This window comes from Chrysemys picta, chromosome 1 (genome assembly GCF_011386835.1).
Source record: "Chrysemys picta bellii isolate R12L10 chromosome 1, ASM1138683v2, whole genome shotgun sequence".
Taxonomy (NCBI): domain Eukaryota; kingdom Metazoa; phylum Chordata; order Testudines; family Emydidae; genus Chrysemys; species Chrysemys picta.
Window position 1 is genome coordinate 47275996 of NC_088791.1, and position 17362 is coordinate 47293357.

The 17362-nt window shown below is 40.5% G+C and overlaps 1 protein-coding gene across 1 annotated transcript in view; it reads left to right on the plus strand.

Moving 5' to 3' along the window:
- The window catches only part of CTTNBP2 (cortactin binding protein 2), a 196976-nt gene that overhangs the window by 150344 nt on the left and 29270 nt on the right, over window positions 1–17362 (plus strand). Inside the window, 3 exon segments of the mRNA XM_005285758.5 lie at window positions 6737–6889; window positions 7189–7376; window positions 16083–16261. Of these exon segments, the coding sequence (XP_005285815.2) occupies window positions 6737–6889; window positions 7189–7376; window positions 16083–16261 (520 nt within the window).

A 17362-nucleotide genomic window follows, 5' to 3' on the forward strand; every position in this document is an offset into this window, starting at 1 on the left:
ACAAGGCTCTCAAGTGAGCTAGTGCTAAAGATGGCAGTCCAGAAATGAGCTTTGTGTAAACTTTGTCTTTTACATTAATGGATTCTTAATATTTTTTCTCCTGTCCCCTTTCATGTTTCCTTATGTTAGTGAACATTTCACTTGATTTCCAAGGTTCAGAAATGTTGAACCAGAAATATAAGAACATTGCTACTTTATCATGCCTGCTGGCTGAATACAGCACTTTATTCTCCAGAGCTATCAGCAAGTTTAGGCTTGAAATTAGACGAAGGTTTCTAACTGTCAGAGGGGTGAAATATTGGAACAGCCTTCCGAGGGAAACGGTGGGGGCGAAGGACCTGTCTGGCTTTAAGATTAAGCTAGATAAGTTTATGGAGGGAATGGTTTAATGGGATAACATGATTTTAGTCAAATGAACAGCGTGCCATTGCTGGTAAATAGTATCAATGGCCAATGAGGGTCTGGCTGGAGAATCTTGCCTACATGCTCGGGGTTCTACTGATCGCCATATTTGGGGTCAGAAAGGAATTTTCCTCCAGGGTAGATTGGCAGAGTCCCTGGAGGTTTTTCGCCTTCCTCCGCAGCATGGGGCAGGGGTCGCTAGCTGGAGGATTCTCTGCTACTTGAAGTCTCTAAACCACAGGATTTGGGGACTTCAACGGCAGAGTCAAGGGAAAGGGGTTGGGATGGCTTTGTGGCCTGCATCATGCGGGAGGTCAGACTAGTTGATCATAATGGTCCCTTCTGACCTTAAAGTCTATGAGTCTACGAATCTTTCGCGAGCAATGAAAACTAGTTTTAAAAAATTCTATAAAGTAGTTGAAAAAACAGCATTGGAGTTATTATTTTCTGGAAAAAAACAAGGAAATTATATATAGAGAAATCCAATAAACTGGATTAAAGAAAAAAACAAATACTGATTATCCTAAATGGAATATTAACTAGAGTTATTCTACTTATCCAGTTCTTAAGTTTTGAACTTATTTGTACTTTTACTGTCTACTGGAATTTTTCATAACAGCTATTAGAAGAATGCCATTTTTCAACTTCAGTTTATTAAAACAATAAGCTTCAGACTGTGTGAGATCAATGAATGTCTCCAATTCCGGGAGATCTGAATAAATGTAGTGAGCCATTTCTATAGGATCACTTTTAGTCCTTTTTAAATCAGTGGGTTTTTTATTTGTTTGTTCTACATAGCCTTTTTTGAAAACCCAGATTTTTGTGATACTTCAGTATTTATTGCTCAAATATTATCTTTTTCTGATTAGTAAGTGGTGTGTTTAAATATTGTTAATTGTATTGTCCAGTTTTCCATGGTATTACATTTAACAGCATACAAGCACATCTGTATTTGGAATACTAGAATAGTATTATGTTAACACAACGTTGTTTCACCTTAAGAGAGCTTTCGCTGCATACATTTTCTTTAAGCTGTCCAGTACTTAATAAATACTTCTCTTCACTGTGGCTAAAAGTTTCAAATGTCAGTAAGAGTAATGGATTTTCAGCACCTCTGAAAATCAGGCCTGTTCTTTAGATATTTTAAATGTGGATTTAAGTGCCTAACTGTAGGCATCAATCCATGTGTATTTTGTCTTATTGCTACAGAACAAAGTTAAATTCCTGTTGCTAGTGTAATGTGAACCACTTTTTAAAACAATGATAAACAGTTATACAAGGATTGAAATATCCCACAACAGATATTTTGGAGCAGCATACTTATTCTTGAAATGGTTCTGGTCAGCCTGCCTTAACTATAATTTTGGGATGACCAGTAAAGAAGAATAAAAAAGAGAGATGGCTAAGTAATGAAAGCTGATAAGGAAGGCAGGATGGACTAACACCACACTTGGTAAAAACAATTGGGAGGAAAAACAAAGGAAGGTAGAGCATAGAAGAGGAACTGAATGTGGGGAAAAGGGGCATAGAGCAGAACATAATGGGATTCTGCTCTGCCTTGTAAGGTTTCTTGTTTTGTTTTGTTTTTATTTGTAATAAAGAGAGAAACAGTGAGAAAAAGAAAATGGAATAGACAAAAAAATTGGGGGTGAATGAAGAAATGGTAAAGAAGAGAGAATACATTTAGCATTTAGGCTAGTTAAATGTGTTTTATTTTTCCCAGGTCATCATATTTCTGTGGATAGAATCCTATAGCCTTCCTAGTTTGATGAGAAGGCAGGTGTTGGTACAATATTATTGATGAGACTGGGGCAAACTGCTGGTTGCTACTGACTAACTTTAACAGGATAGGGTTCTAAAATAAATAAAATTGACATGAAACAGGTAACTTTTTTTTTTCTGATTTAAGTGCTAGCATAACACTGCATTTTAATGGGCTTTTTTATATTTATATTGACAGAGCTGTGATGATTTACACAAGCTGGGAATCTGGCCCATTATCACTTTATTTAAAAAAATAAAACAAGTAATAGCTGAGGATGGGTTCTTGAAATTCCTATTGGGATGAGAAATTTTGGGAACTCATACAGACAAGCATAAGCAGAATTCTTAAGCAGGGTCTTTGTTTTAAAATACACAGTTTTTTTGTGATTTATCATTTGTGCTTCATTCTCTGGTAGTCAAAAAAGCGAATAGAATGCTGGGAATCATTAAGAAAGGGATCGATAGTAAAACAGAAAATATATTGCCTCTATATAAATTCGTGGTACGCCCACATCTTGAATACTCCATGCAGATGTGGTTGCCCCATCTCAAAAAAGATATCTTGGAATTGGAAAAGGTTCAGAAAAGGGCAACAAAAATGATTAGGGGTATGGAACATCTGCCATATGAGCAGAGATGAATAAGACTGGGACTTTTCACCTTGGAAAAGAGACGACTAAGGGGGGATATGATAGAGGTCTATAAAATCATGACTGGTGTGGAGAAAGTAAATAAGGAAGTGTTATTTCTCCTCCTCATAACACAAGAACTAGGGGTCACCAAATGAAATTAATAGGCAGCAGGTTTAAAACAAACAGACAGAAGTATTTTTTCACACAATGGACAGTCAACCTGTGGAACTCCTTGCCAGAGGATGTTGTAAGGCCAAGGCTATAACAGGGTTCAAAAAAGAACTAGATAAATTTATGGAGGATAGGTCTATCAGTGTCTATTAGCCAGGATGGGCAGGGATGGTGTCCCTAGCCTCTGTTTGCCAGAAGCTGGGAATGGATCACTTGATGATTACCTGTTATGTTCATTCCCTCTAGGGCACCTGGCATTGGCCACTGTCAGAAGACAGGATACTTGGCTAGATGAACCTTAGGTCTGACCCAGTATGGCTGTTCTTATCTTCTATGTTCTTATGCTCATACCTAATTGAGATTTTGTCATGAATGCAGCTCTTCACCTTTTGTACAGGATTTGAGTATGGGATCATGCTGTTATGTATGAACTTATTCCCAATAACTCATGTGAATAATTATACATAAAGGTAAGAACCAGTGCCTTAATTGCTATGGCCACAGTGTCAGATAATTTCTGAGCAGCATCACAGCTCTTATCAAAACTGGTAAACATAGATGCAAGAAAGGTAAATTTTTAATAAATTGATATAATTTATAAATTTTGTCCTCATAGAAAATACATTATCATCATTGTACAAAGGGATAGTTGGTTTAACACTATGCAGTAAAATACATAGGATATTTTTATATAATGTCTTTCATATAAATAGTCAGTGGCACTGGAACACTTTTAATAGTGGGGGTGCTGAAAGCCAGCCCCCTTGCCCCTGTCCATCCCCCACCCTGAGCTGGGGCCAGGAGCAGGGCTGTGTCTCCAGGAGGGGGGGACGCGGACAGAGGTAAGGGGGATGAGGCTGGAGCTACAGCTGGGGGCGAGCACGGGTCCAGGAGCAGAGCCTCAGGATGCAGGGCTGGCAGCCAGGATCCTGGAAGCAGAGCCCCTGGAGCAGGGCTGGCAGCCAGGACCCTGCATGTGTGTGTTGGGGGGGGGGGGCAGAAGCAGAGCCCCACATAAAGCCTGGGGGTGCTGCAGCACCCCCCACACGTCTAGTTCACACACCTATGTAAATAGAATCCAAAAGCATTTTGCAAAGTCACTACAAATAATACCTTAGAGTTTAACACACAAAGAGAAGTGTTGGTGAATTGGAGATAAAGAAATGCTATCTCACAGTGCAGCAACTGCAAAGAAAGATGAGACTTGTGCCAACCCTAACCAGATTGCATGGAGAGGCAGAGGAGGCTGGAGTAAGTGGGTTGGGGATTAGAGAGACTTGACCTGTGCTATTGGGTGGAGTGAGTTTATGGAGTTTTAAAACAAGGGGACAATTTTGATCTAATGCTTGATATTATTGGGGAGCCAGTGGAATTGTTTGAAGATGGGGATGATGTAGTTATGGATAGAAACGTTCCACACATGCTGCACCCTGGAGAGCTAGGATTCAGAAAGGCTATAAAGAAAGAAGTTGCAGTGAGAAGAGATTAAGGCATGGGGATTTGAACAGAGGTGGAATCAATGCAATATCTTAAGTGGCTAATGTTGTGAAGGTGATAAACAAGTACATTTGAAAACATGGAATTTATCAAAGGAGAAACATTTCAAGTTATGATTGTTGTTAAGGTTAAGTTACATACACTGTCCTCATGCTCAGTGTTCCCTCTAATTTTTCCCACTCATTTGCAGAATATATTTTGTTATGTGCACTAGTATGGAGGTGATGTGTGACACATCACCTCCATATTGGTGCGCATAACAAAATTCATGTGGCAGGGTGGGGCCAAGGTGTTCGGAGTGTGGAAGGGGACTCAGGGCTGGGGCAGAGTGTTGGGGTGTGGGCTCTGGGGTGGGGACGGGGATGAGGAGCTCGGGCAGAGGGTTGGTAGGTGTGTGGGGGGGTGAGGGCTCTGGCAGGGGATGCAGGCTCTGGGGTGGGGACGGGGATGAGGGGCTCAGGGCTGGGGCAGAGGGTTAAGGTGCAGGGGGTGAGAGCTCCAGCTGGGGGTGGGGGCTCTAGAGTGGGGCTGGGGATGAGGGGTTTGGGTGCAGTGGGCCTCCCCGGGGCTACTGCGGGGAGAGAGGGCTCCCCTCCAGCTCTCTCCCTGCAGCAGCACTTGGGCTGCGGGGGAGAGGTGCCTGTCTCCCAGCTGCAGCAGGTCTGGGGCTGGGCTGGGTCAGAACCAGGGAAGAGGGAGGGGGCACCATGGCAGGTCTAGGGCTTGGGGAGAGGCACCTTTCCCCGCCCGAGCCCTGAGCACCTGCGTGGCACCAAATAGGTAGCTGTTCAGCTGCACAGCTTAGAGGGAACTTAGCTCACAGGAAGGATCATCCCAACTTTAGTAAAGGCAGGTTAGGAAAGTGGAAGATAGTTAAAAATTCATAGCCAAAAGACTAGCCATGTGGCATGTAATAGGGGCCTGTAAAGAACAGATATGCCTTTAGAGCCCTAGGAGCCCTAGTGTCATGCATTAGCAGCTGTTTAAGAGATGAAGTACAAAGTTAAGGGATAAATGGTTAATTTTTGACATGGAAATAGCTTAATAGTAGAAAGTTCCAAGGACCTGTACTAGGACTGATTTGACTTTACTAATTTACTAAATTTACTAATGATGTGAAAAGAAGAAAAAGAACAAACCATGAAGTAGCAAAATTGTGCTTGACAAAATTATTTAGGTTAGACAAGACTAAAGATTGTGAGAAACCTCAAAATGGCCTAACAAAGTTAGGTCAATAGGTAGCACAATAGCAGCTGAAATTCAGTCTTAGACAATTTGTTGTTTTATTGTTTTATATTTATATTGCAGTGGCACACAGATTCCTCAATCAGAGTATGGTACCATTCTGCTAGGTACCTGTGTATATATACACATCTCTACCCCGAAGAATTTATGGTCTAAGAAAACAAATGGCAAACCAAGATTAGGCAAGATGGAGGGTTGAATATAATCACATGTATACAATTTTTATATACATTTGCAATTTTTTGGACATTATAGATAAAGAGGCAACTATCCCCAACTATGCCTCAACCTAGCTATCATGAATTGGCTCGTTTCCCAAAGGCAACACATAAGAGGTGGGTCTTGAGGAGGAATTAGAATGCGGAGAGGATAGTGTCCCCATGAATCAGTTCAGGGAAGGCAAGCTAAGAGTATGGGGGGGAAAAGAGTGTCTCATGAATCTGGAATGACCATTACATCACTGCCTTGTATACTGGTGTAGGCTTTACAGTGTGCCAGAATGAGTAGGAACAAGCACATTCCCAAAGATCTTGGCTCGCCATCTTTTCTTCTCTACCTCTGAAGCAGGGATCATTCTATTAGGGTACTGAAGTTTGTAGTAAATGTGAAGATGAAATGGTGTCCAGGATTATTTCCTTAGATAGTATCAGAGGGATAGCCGTGTTAGTCTGGATCTGTAAAAAGCAACAGAGTCCTGTGGCACTTTTAAGACTAACAGATGTATTGGAGCATAAGCTTTCGTGGGTGAATGCCCACTTCGTCGTTGCTTTCTTTAGATAATCCCTTCAAAAAACATTCTTTTCTTACTATGGAGTATGATTTTTTCCCCTGCTGTTTGGTATTTCCCTTTTGTTTTTGAACACTAAATGTTGCATAATCCATTCAATTTGCACTATTTTTCCCATAATTTTAAAAGGCAAAAATAAAAAAAAGTTTCTCAAGCAGCATGTTAATGCTAAATGTAATATTTGTAAATTAAAAAGAGATTTGCACAAGCATATATTAATGGGTTCTTTTTGTTACAGCTTGTCTGGTCCCAGTGAAACAGCTTTCTGTGAGCAAGAAAACCATTGTGATTTTAGAGAATCTGGAAAAAGCTTCATTATTTGATTTACTGGGAGACTTTCTGACACCTCTTGAGAATCGTGGTTCTGAAAATCCTTGCACTTTTCAAAAAGGTATTAAAAACAAAGTTGGGTAGAGAAATATTTTATTATAATGATATAGTTTTAATATAATAGATAATGTGTGGAGAGTTTATTTAGAGGATTAAGATTCTATAGTTTTGTTGGTTTTATATATAATTTCAAACTATCTGTTCTCAACTGCATGTGAGAAATGTTAGTTAGTTTTTATTTGTAATTTAATTGCATTTATTAGAAACCAAATATAATGCTGCTTGCTTTTAACAGTCACTTATGTAGATTGTAGGAAAGCTTTGATTATTGCAATAAGATGTCTTTTGGTTCATTTTTAGCAAATGGTGTGCCTGATGCATATTACTTTCATGAGAACTGCTTTCTAATGGGGACAATTGCAAAGTCTCGTCTCCAAGGCTCTGACTTGTTGGTTCAGCAACATTTCCGCTGGGTTCAACTAAGGTGGGATGGGGAACCAATCCATGGCTTGCTTCAAAGGTTTTTAAGAAGGAAAGTTATAAATAAGGTAAGAAACACTAAAATTGGCTTCAGTATTTTTTTCAGAAAAAAGTGTGCAGTGCTATTCCCGAAAGAATAGCCATAGTCTCATTAGGGTTGGTATGGCAACACCCATTTTTTCATGTTCTGTCTGTGTGTGTGTGTGTATCTATCTTCCTACCGTATTTTCCACTGCATGCATCTGATAAAGTGGGTTTTAGCCCACAAAAGCTTATGCTCAAATAAATGTGTTAGTCTCGAAGATGCCACAAGTACTCCTCGTTCTTTTTGATGATGCAGACTAACACGGCTACCACTCTGAAACCTGTTCAGAAAAAGTGATCCTTTAGTTTAAAAAACTTGTGAGCATACAATATCATAACTATTCCACACCAAAAACTACACTAAAATAACAATGTTACAGAACATTAAAAGCAAACAAAATCAGTTTGAAGGATAAATGTACCATGTCTATAATATACTTTGTTAGTTAATTTGCATGAGCTCACTTGATTGGCATAAAGACACAGGTCTGCCACAGATAGTAGTAAGGATAGTTACTGTCTGTTTGCAAATATCTACATGAAAAAGGTCTCTTTGAAGGTGTTTATAATCCTGTAACTGTACATGGCAATAGAATATGAAGCAAAAATAAAAGCCTTGTCCCAAAGAGTCTACACTCTAAAGATGTAAGTGGGTGTGATACAGTTAAGTGTCCTGTGTATCTCTGCTAGGCTTAACAGAACAAAAGGATTTTCAGAAGCAATTTGGAGAAAAGGGAGGGCTTAGCATACATTGCAAAAAAAGTTAACTTTATTCTGAGGTGTATTGTCAGGAATGTTGTAAGCAAGACACAAGAAGTAATTCTTTCGCTCTACTCCATGCTAATTAGGCCTCAACTGGAGGATTGTGTCTTGGTGCTACATTTCAGGAAAGATGTGGACAAATTCGAGAGTCCAGAGAAGAGCAACACAAATTATTAAAAAGAACAGGAGTACTTTTGGCACCTTAGAGACTAACAAATTTATTAGAGCATAAGCTTTCGTGGGCTACAGCCCACTTCTTCGGATGCCGAAAGCTTATGCTCTAATAAATTTGTTAGTCTCTAAGGTGCCACAAGTATTCCTGTTCTTTTTGCGGATACAGACTAACATGGCTGCTACTCTGAAACAAATTATTAAAGGTCTAGAAATCCTGACTTATGAGGGAAGGTAGAAAAAAAATGGGATAGTCTGGAGAAAAGAAGACTGAGAGGGGACATAACGGTTTTCAAGTACATAAAAGGTTACAAGGAGGATGGAGAATAATTGTTCTCCTTAACCTGTGAGGATAGGACAAGAAGCAAGGGCTTAAATTGCAACAAGAGCTGTTTAGATTGGACATTAGGAAAAACTTCCTAACTGTCAGGGTTGTTAAACACTGGAATAAATTTCCTAGGGAGGTTGTGACATCTTCATCATTGGAGATTTTTAAGAGCAGGTTAGACAAAAACCTGCCAGAGATGGTCAAGATCAGCATTTCTCAAACTGGGGTCCGCACACTCCTGGGGGTCCGCGGGTCCCACTGATCAAGTCCTTCCCCTCCCTCAACTACTCCCCCTCTCTCTATCTCCCGGAGGCTACTGAAGACAAACAGGGAGATTTTAGGTGCTAAAAGTCTAGCGGTGCAGCGGGGCTAAGGCAGGGCTCCCTACCTGCCCTAGCTCTGCACCACTCCCAGAAGCAGCCAGCACGTCAGGGGCGCAGGGGATTTCTGCACGCTGCCCCCGCCCTGAGCGCCCACTCCACAGCTCCCATTGGCTGGGAACTGTGGCCGCCTGAGGTAAGCACCTCCCAGCCGGAGCCCACACCCCCACCCCCTCCTGCCCACCAACCTCCAACCCTGCACCTTGCACTCCCTTCTGCACCCCAACCCCCTACCCCAGCCCCCTCCTGTACCCAAACTCCCTCCCAGAGCCTGCACCCCACATTCCCTTCTGCACCCCAACCCCCTGCCGCAGCCTGGTGAAAGTGAGTGAGGGTGGGGGAAAGCGAGCGATGGAAGGCAGGGGGGATGGTGTGAGCGGGGGGGCAGGAAGAGGTGGGGCAGGGGTGAGGCCCTTGGGGGGGTGGGGGCTGAGCAGGGGGGGCTTGGGAATTCCCCCAAAATTTTAAATCAAAATGGGGGTCCTCAAGTTGCTAAAGTTTGAGAACCGGTGGTCTAGATAATACTTAGTCCTGCCATGAGTGCAGGGGACTGGACTCAATGACCTCTTGAGGTCATTTTCGAGTCCTAAGAATCTATGATTCTATAAATTGGAAGTTTGTTCTGAGCTGAAAGGCAGTATGCAGTAAGATGTACACGAGTAGGAAAAGGAGACAAGAAGAGGAGAAAAAATTGAGTATTAAGAAGCAGGTGGGAATAAGGGCAAAGATAGGCAGGAGCAGAGTTGTGGAATTCTTTGAAAGCTATTTGGTAACCGATAATACTAATAAGTTGGCAGCCATTGCAGAGTTGAGAAATATGGGGGGATTGGATGGGAGCTTGGTCAGAATATCTGCAAAGGAAGATAATCTTGGCAGCAGTATCTTGGATAGCTTGAAGAAGAACAGGTTGCCAAAGGAGTTGAAAAGATGACCTAACTGGTAGGGAATTCAGAGGACCTATTGTTCAATTCCTGGTTCAGCTACAGGCTTCCTGAATGATCTTGGTTAAATCACCAGTCTTACCCCTGTGCCTGATTTCCCTTTATCTGTTGAATGGGAATAATACCTCCCTCCCTCAGAGAGGTGTTTTGAAGATAAAATTTATTAATGATTTTGAGGTTCTGAGATGTTGTGGTGATGAGGATAAGATAAGTTCCTAGACAGACAGACCATACTTATATAACTTTTTAAATTAGACAAATCATTCTGATGCTAAAAGTGGTGCATGTGGGATGCCCTACTTGCTAAATCCACTTGTGCTTAAAATTGACAGAGAAGCCTTAAATAGTTTCACTACCCATTGTGAATTTCCTCAAATATCTTATTTTAAAAGGCTAATTCCTTTCAAATACTTTTTTCTGTGTGAATTGTTGTTTATTTTTACAGTGCAATGGAACTCTTCAAATTTATTTTAATAAGTGAATTTCTGTGATTTTTTTTTTGGTCTGTGGATTAAAATTTAGTAGTGTATTTTAGTAGTATCTGCCATTGATGATGAAGATTATATTTACACAGAGAGTAAAGACAAGGAGTAAAAGGTAAAAGGCTCTTAAATCCTATTTTCAAGAGTGACTTAAGCTCCTAAAGGCCAGATTTTTAAAGGCACCTGTCTGCATCTTTAGGTGCCTGAATACCTTTAAAAGTCTGGCCCAAAGTGTCTCAATCAATTTTGAAAATGGGACGTAGGTTCCTAAACCACATAGTAGTTAGTGTTAAATCCTCTTTCATAAAACAACCTTTAGGATTGGATACCTGTTAGTTGGCTTGGCTGCAGGTTTCCAGATTATACCTGGAGAAATCTCTAGGACTGGTCTTACACTGGAGATAACTTGTTTGGGAGGAGGAGGAGGCCATAGTACAGAGAGTGAAGGAGAGAGAGGCCATACTGCATTCCTTTGGTTCTGTGTCTTGCTCCTTTAGTCCCTCCTTTGGAGAAGGGAAGGGCCTTTCTTAGACAACTTTCACCTTAATGGTTGGCTTCAAGGGAGCTCAGTACTACTCAGCACAGAACTCTTAGCCTCAACAATATCACCAAGGGTTCTAATCCGTTTTTCAGCAAGCAACAAAACCTGAAGAGTTTAGGTGGCCTGTGACTACCAGTAACCTGACAGCATCTACTTCTAAAAGGCTCCCCATCTGCTTCTGACTTCTGATGCCACTGGTCATCAGGGGATCTGGTCACTGGTCATCTCCTTGGCAGCTTAGCTCCTGACATAGCAGTGATCTTTAGTGCACGGATGGTGCATATGAGAGTTGGGTGTGCACTACTCATTTTGTGTGAAGAATGCAGTTTGTGAGATTCAGGCCATTGTTACTTGTCCCTAGCTTTAAAAGTATAGAATCATAAATTAATGCTGTATGACAGTGTGCATAACTGTTAATGAAAACAAATTGGTAATATGCTTTTCTGTTTCTGACAATCTGAATTTTTTCTAATATTCTGTTTTAGAAAATGAGTTCAAATCAAGCATCTGGTACAGATCAGTTCAAATCAATGTGAGTTTTGTCACTATCTTCAATGGGGCAGCATTTCACCCAATATCTTTACAGGAATTTGCAAATGTTTGCTGCAAATATAGTTTTGGATCACAGAGTTATCTAGTAGTTAGATTTAGAAGAAAAGATTCTTTCTCGCAAAAATAATTCCTTTTTATCTACTGCCTCAAAACAAAAAGTATGTCTTGGTTGAAATATCTATTTTGGGTCTTTAGGATTCCATGCTCTATTGCCATCCTTTCTGCATGAAATGCTCTTGATTTTCAATAAAAGTATCCCTAGAGCATGAACAAAATGGATCTTCAGGGTAAATACACTGCAAAAAAGAATAGTTGCAGTACATTGGGAAACAAAGCAACAGAATTAAATTAAAATTTTAATAGTAGCAAACTGTCATAAATATAAATATATTTATAGTATGTCACTTTGTGGAACTGTCACTTTTGAGTCCTCCTAAATAATAATATGATAAAATAACATAACTTTTTAAAGATGGTTTTTTCTGCATTGTTGTTCCCAACTTCTGTTTCTATTTGTACATAAATATGTTAAACTATTTGTATGGAAAACAAAATTGATTTCAGTTAGTCTTCAGATTGACTAACACACTGCGGTTGCCTTCTAGGAATGACTAAGGGCAAGTTGTGAGAATTAATTGATCAATCTACCTTAAGTTTAAAAACTTAAGGTAGATATAAGGTAGATAAGGGGAACAATTTTGACTTTTCAATGAGAAATTGAAGAATAAAATGTTTTAGCAAAAAAAAAATTTTCAATTTGGAAATGCTGCCATGATACTTCATTGCTCCCAATTTCTTCTAGAGATTGAGCTCCTTGGTTGGACTACATCTCTCATGATGCTCTGTGATCTCTCCTCATGCTGAGGAAACTATATGCATCCTCAGTCTCTGGCTATGGTATATCATGGGAGATGTAGTCTAGCAGGGGTGCCAGCCCATCAAAGAGAATGGGGACATAGGGAAACCAAACTACAACTCCCATGAGGCACCACAGCATGATATTCTAATTGAAATATTTTGTGTTTCTTCTTTAAGTGTCCTATGCATATTCCCATTCATGAGATACTCCAACCAGTGCAGCTGAACAGTAGAACCCTAGTTAGCAGCAGCTATTGGAACGGTTACATACCTCCCTCGCCTCTCCCATCAGTGAATGTTGAACGTTCCAGGGCAAGGGTACAAAAGGGACATGGTGCTCCAGCCACCTCAGTTCCTTCCAACTATGACCAGCTGAACAGATCAGGAAATGCTCCAGGGAGCTTATGGCCCTCTACCTTCTTAGCTAGTTAATTATTTTATAGCTAGAATTAGTAGTTTGTTAAATAGTATTAGTTTAAGTTAGTTGTAAATCTTTGGTTTTGAGATGGAGGAACCAAAGGCTAGAAAGCCTGGTTTTAAAAGTTGTGTGTCATGTCTGGCAGTGTTTCTAGCACCTGACACATGTACCAAATGCCTGGCATGTTTGGTTGAGGGTCACTCAACTTCAGAATGCTCAGTTTGCTCGACATTTATAATGTGAGCAATAAAAGGAGACAAAACAGACTTCAAGCAATTTTATTACAAGAAGCACTGTCAGCAAAACCACCCAGAACTGAGTGAGTGAGTACAGGGTTCAAACAAGTCTCAGTGACCAGCATCAGCTCTAGGCAAGTCTGCAGGAAAGAAGAACAAGTCCTCCACCTTGGTACCAAGTATTAAAGGATCCATAAGTGGGAAGGATCCAAAGAGGAAAACTACTGTGGTGTTAGTCTCTGTTTCCAGAGCCAATCCACTACAAAAGGACACAACTGTTGAGGCAAACATGAGCATTTAGTCCTCATTGGTGTCAGCCTCTTTGCAAAGAGCTAGTCCACATGAGAAAGACCCATCTGGTACAGATTCTCATGGTAGAATAAAGAGACATTCTTCTTCGGATCCAGTCATGTTGATCAAAATGAGGCAGTTCTGAAAGCAAGAGCTATGGAACCAATGAGGCAGGGAAAAGATAAGTCAATACCCTTTTTCTCTGGGTCCTGGGTCTCTTAGCATCAGTCACCTCAGTGACCCCATATGCTTGTCTTTGGATGTGAAACCTGCAACACTGGCTAGCAAGAAATTACAAACCAAGCTTAAACAATGTGAATTGCAAATTGATAACTTCACAGCAGGTGTTAACAGCACTGATGTTAACAGTGGACATGTGCTCTAAATGTAATGATGAGTATACCTTTCAATCTCCCTCTACCATCAGCAGTACTTATCTCTGATGCATCTACACTGTGATGGGGGCTATTAGTCATAACTGTGTGGTCACCAAATAAAAAGAATACATATCTGTATCTTTGAACTGAGAGCAGTCAGGTTAGCTCTAATGTCATTTCTGCCTCAGATTGAACACAGAATACTTCAGGTTGTGACAGATAATGTGACAGCATTAAATTATCTAAACAAAGAAGGTGGGACTTATTCCCTCCATGACCATTTTTCCTTGGCTAGACATACTCCAAGGTTGGCAGTTCTCATAGTTGTATTTGGTGTAGAGGTATTTGTGAAACTGACCTCTCTCTTTGGAAAAATTGGACTAAGACTATCCACTAACTGTCAGTATTTTCCAGTCACTAATAACCTAACTTACATTTGATCTAACAATTTAAAAATGAGAGGCTGCCTAGAAATGAAAGTAGATAACCATCTGCTGAACCATCAAGACTCCCCTTAAACACACTTCTCTAGCTCAGTTGTGATTTTTTTTAAATATTTTTTTTTGGGGGGAGGGTCCAAAAGTTATGGCCGCCGTTTGTTAAAGTTGTGGTTTGGGGTGCAGGTGGATGGGAGGTGGGGCATTGTGTAGGACTAAACTCGTGTTTTGTAACTAACTAAATGTCAAGTTGGCAGTAGGGTCCTTCACCCTACAACAGGGCTTGGATAACACCTCCACCCATTCCTCCAGGCCCCAGGAAGAGTGAGATGGGGGGGCAATCCCCTGCGCCTTAGAGCCAGCCCCAGCTCAGAGATCTGTGGATGCCCTGTGGGTGGCTGACACCATTAGTGTCAGCCCTTTCGGAGGCACAAGCCTCAGCCCCCACCCATCCCCACTCACTGAGGCCTCCATAAGCCTTCCCCTGGAGTGGGTGGAGAGACACTGAAGGCAAAGTCCTCAGTGACTAACAGGAGTTGCTCCTGCTCAGAGCAGGCCCAATACACACCACCTGGTGGAGCTGGAACTGTATCTGGGCATACTGTGAGGCCAGCAGGGCTGAGTGGAAGTGGCAGCGCTTGGTGGAGCCAGGGGCAGAAAGCAGGGTGAGCTCCCGAGGGAGCTTGGCCAGGCTCCATCGTCTTCCTTGTTCCACCACTGTCACTGCCCCTACCAGGTTATGATGGAGGGGAGTCTGGCCATATTTGAGTGAGTGGCATTGCTAAAAAGTTGTGGCGAATGTTGAAAGTAGCAGTTGACCGCAACAAAATCATGGCTTGTGATTTTCTTACAGCCTTATGAATAACATAGTAAAGAATCTGTCTACTTTAGTTACATGTTGTGACTAAATGAATTTAACTGGTGGAAAATATTTTTCTAATTACTTGGTAATGCCAAGAGTCCAATCTTACCTACAATTTGAAAACAAAGAATCTTTGCCATACACAGTGAGATGCATATTGTGGGACAATATAAAATAATCATAATGCATATCTTTATTTGGGCATATTGTTAAACAAAGAGGAGGGCGATTTTATTTTTTTTATTTTTAATTTCTTCGCACTAGGAAGAGATTGTGATCCTATGAGAACCAAGTGTTTTACTGCATGTGATTTTAAAATTAGCACATGTTTTGCATTCTGAATATAAACCCTCCAGAGCCAACAAGATGGTTCAGCTTTCATGTGATCTTAGCACCTGAGCTTCATAGGGATTTGCACCTTCACAGATTTTTCATTTTCACTAGGAATACTAACCTGCAAGTTATTTAAGTCCAGATGCCCAGATATCATGAAATGTTAATTTAGGAAAAATGTTATTCTCAAATGTATCACTCTTATTTATTAAAAAAAACCTGCATGTTTTAGAAATCTGTGTAAGTCGCAGCTTGTCAAAGTGAGGTTACTAAACAGTAGCATCAGTCATCTGTAGGTTATTCTTTGTAGGAATATATAAGCTTTTTATTCTTTATATCATTGTGCTTTGTTTCTTCTTTCGCGCGCGTGTGTGTGTGTGTGTGTGTGTGTGTGTGTGTGGTGTGTGTAACTTGCACGTTCTAGATCATTGGAGCTTTTTTTCTTTGACTGTGTTCTCAAAGTTATTTGAGCTCTTTGTTTCTATGAAAATGTGTTTAATATATGTTTAAGGTAATAAGATTTAATGCAGCAGTTCAGGATACTTGATGAAGATTTGGTCATCTTAATCTTTCTTTTCCTGATTATTTAGTTGAGGTTTATTAAGTGTTTTTTAAATGTATCTGATTTTCACAATGGGCAACGTGCTAAAGAGCCAACCCCTTTCCTTCCTGATAAAGGTATGAAATTATGTCAAACCCTTTGTCTTTTCTGTCTTTATAGTTCAGAGGTAAAGTGCCCCCTCCATGGGATCCAGTGTGCAAGATCATAGACTGGATTCTTGCCGTTTGGCACCAGCTGAACTCCTGCTTATCCCGTTTAGGTGCACCTGAAGCACTCATCGGGCCAAAACATTTCTTCTCTTGTCCGGTGGAGCCTGGGCATGGCCAAATCACAGTGAAGTAAGATTTATATTCCCTGATTGCCAATGTTAAGGTATAGTGAGGTACTAAAAATATTTATGAACACAATGATCATGTGTTCCCCAAATCCAATGATATTTTTATGATCTTGAAAATAGAAGTATTATCTTTTAGTTGCAGTTATTAAAACTACTGTGTGCACAGCTTAAAATTAAACAGCCAGTAAAATTGTGCAGAAAACATACAAAGTTTCCTGTTTTTCCTGAAAATGTCACAATTGTTTGGAATGTTAAATGAAAGGAGCCCATGTTCCAACACTTTTGAAAACATGTTTGTGATTAATACAAAAGAATAGGGAAATAGCTAAAATATTTGTGATTCATGGCTGTCAGTCTAAAACACGCTGCATGGCTACATTAGACAGTCAATGAATCTTCAGTTCATATTTGTTTTGTGCACTAATCCGGCTACTTGGCATATTCATACAGAACTCCTCCACACATATTGTCCAGCCTGCTTTCCTACACTCTCACTAATGCCGCTATTAGTCTCCTCCAGTTCCTGCCTGACCCTGGCTCCAGTCTCCTCTGCCTAGCTTCTGCAGCTGCCTGACTCATTCCTGTCACTCTGTCATTACCTCCAAAGCTCATTTACTTGCTTTTTTCCTCCACCCTCTTCTATCCCAGAGATGCCCCAATCCCCACCAGGTGTCTCCCCAAAATATCCAGTCCATCAGGATCCAAATGTGGATTTGGTATCTCCTTGACGCTTAATGATGGTTGTTGGTTACAGAATGAATCAATTATGGCATTGGGCGGGGGCAATATATGAAAAAATCAATGTTTATAAAAATCAGTTACATCTAATCTGGGACCATAAACTCTGAAATGCCTTAATCTTAACTATGTGGTTATTGCATGGCATCACAACAGGACAGAGTTAAAGTTGCTGGAGTACCTTAAAATAAATCCAAACCCATTATGGTTGGAAATATATAGTTAAGTGTAACCTTAACTCTGAATTGACTAGATTTGTAATATGTAGTTTGGGGATAATTACAGCATTGCTGTAATGTTGTTTTTTACCCTTACCTTTTTGATATGTACTTTCAATCTTAACTCCATCTTAATGTAGTTTGTC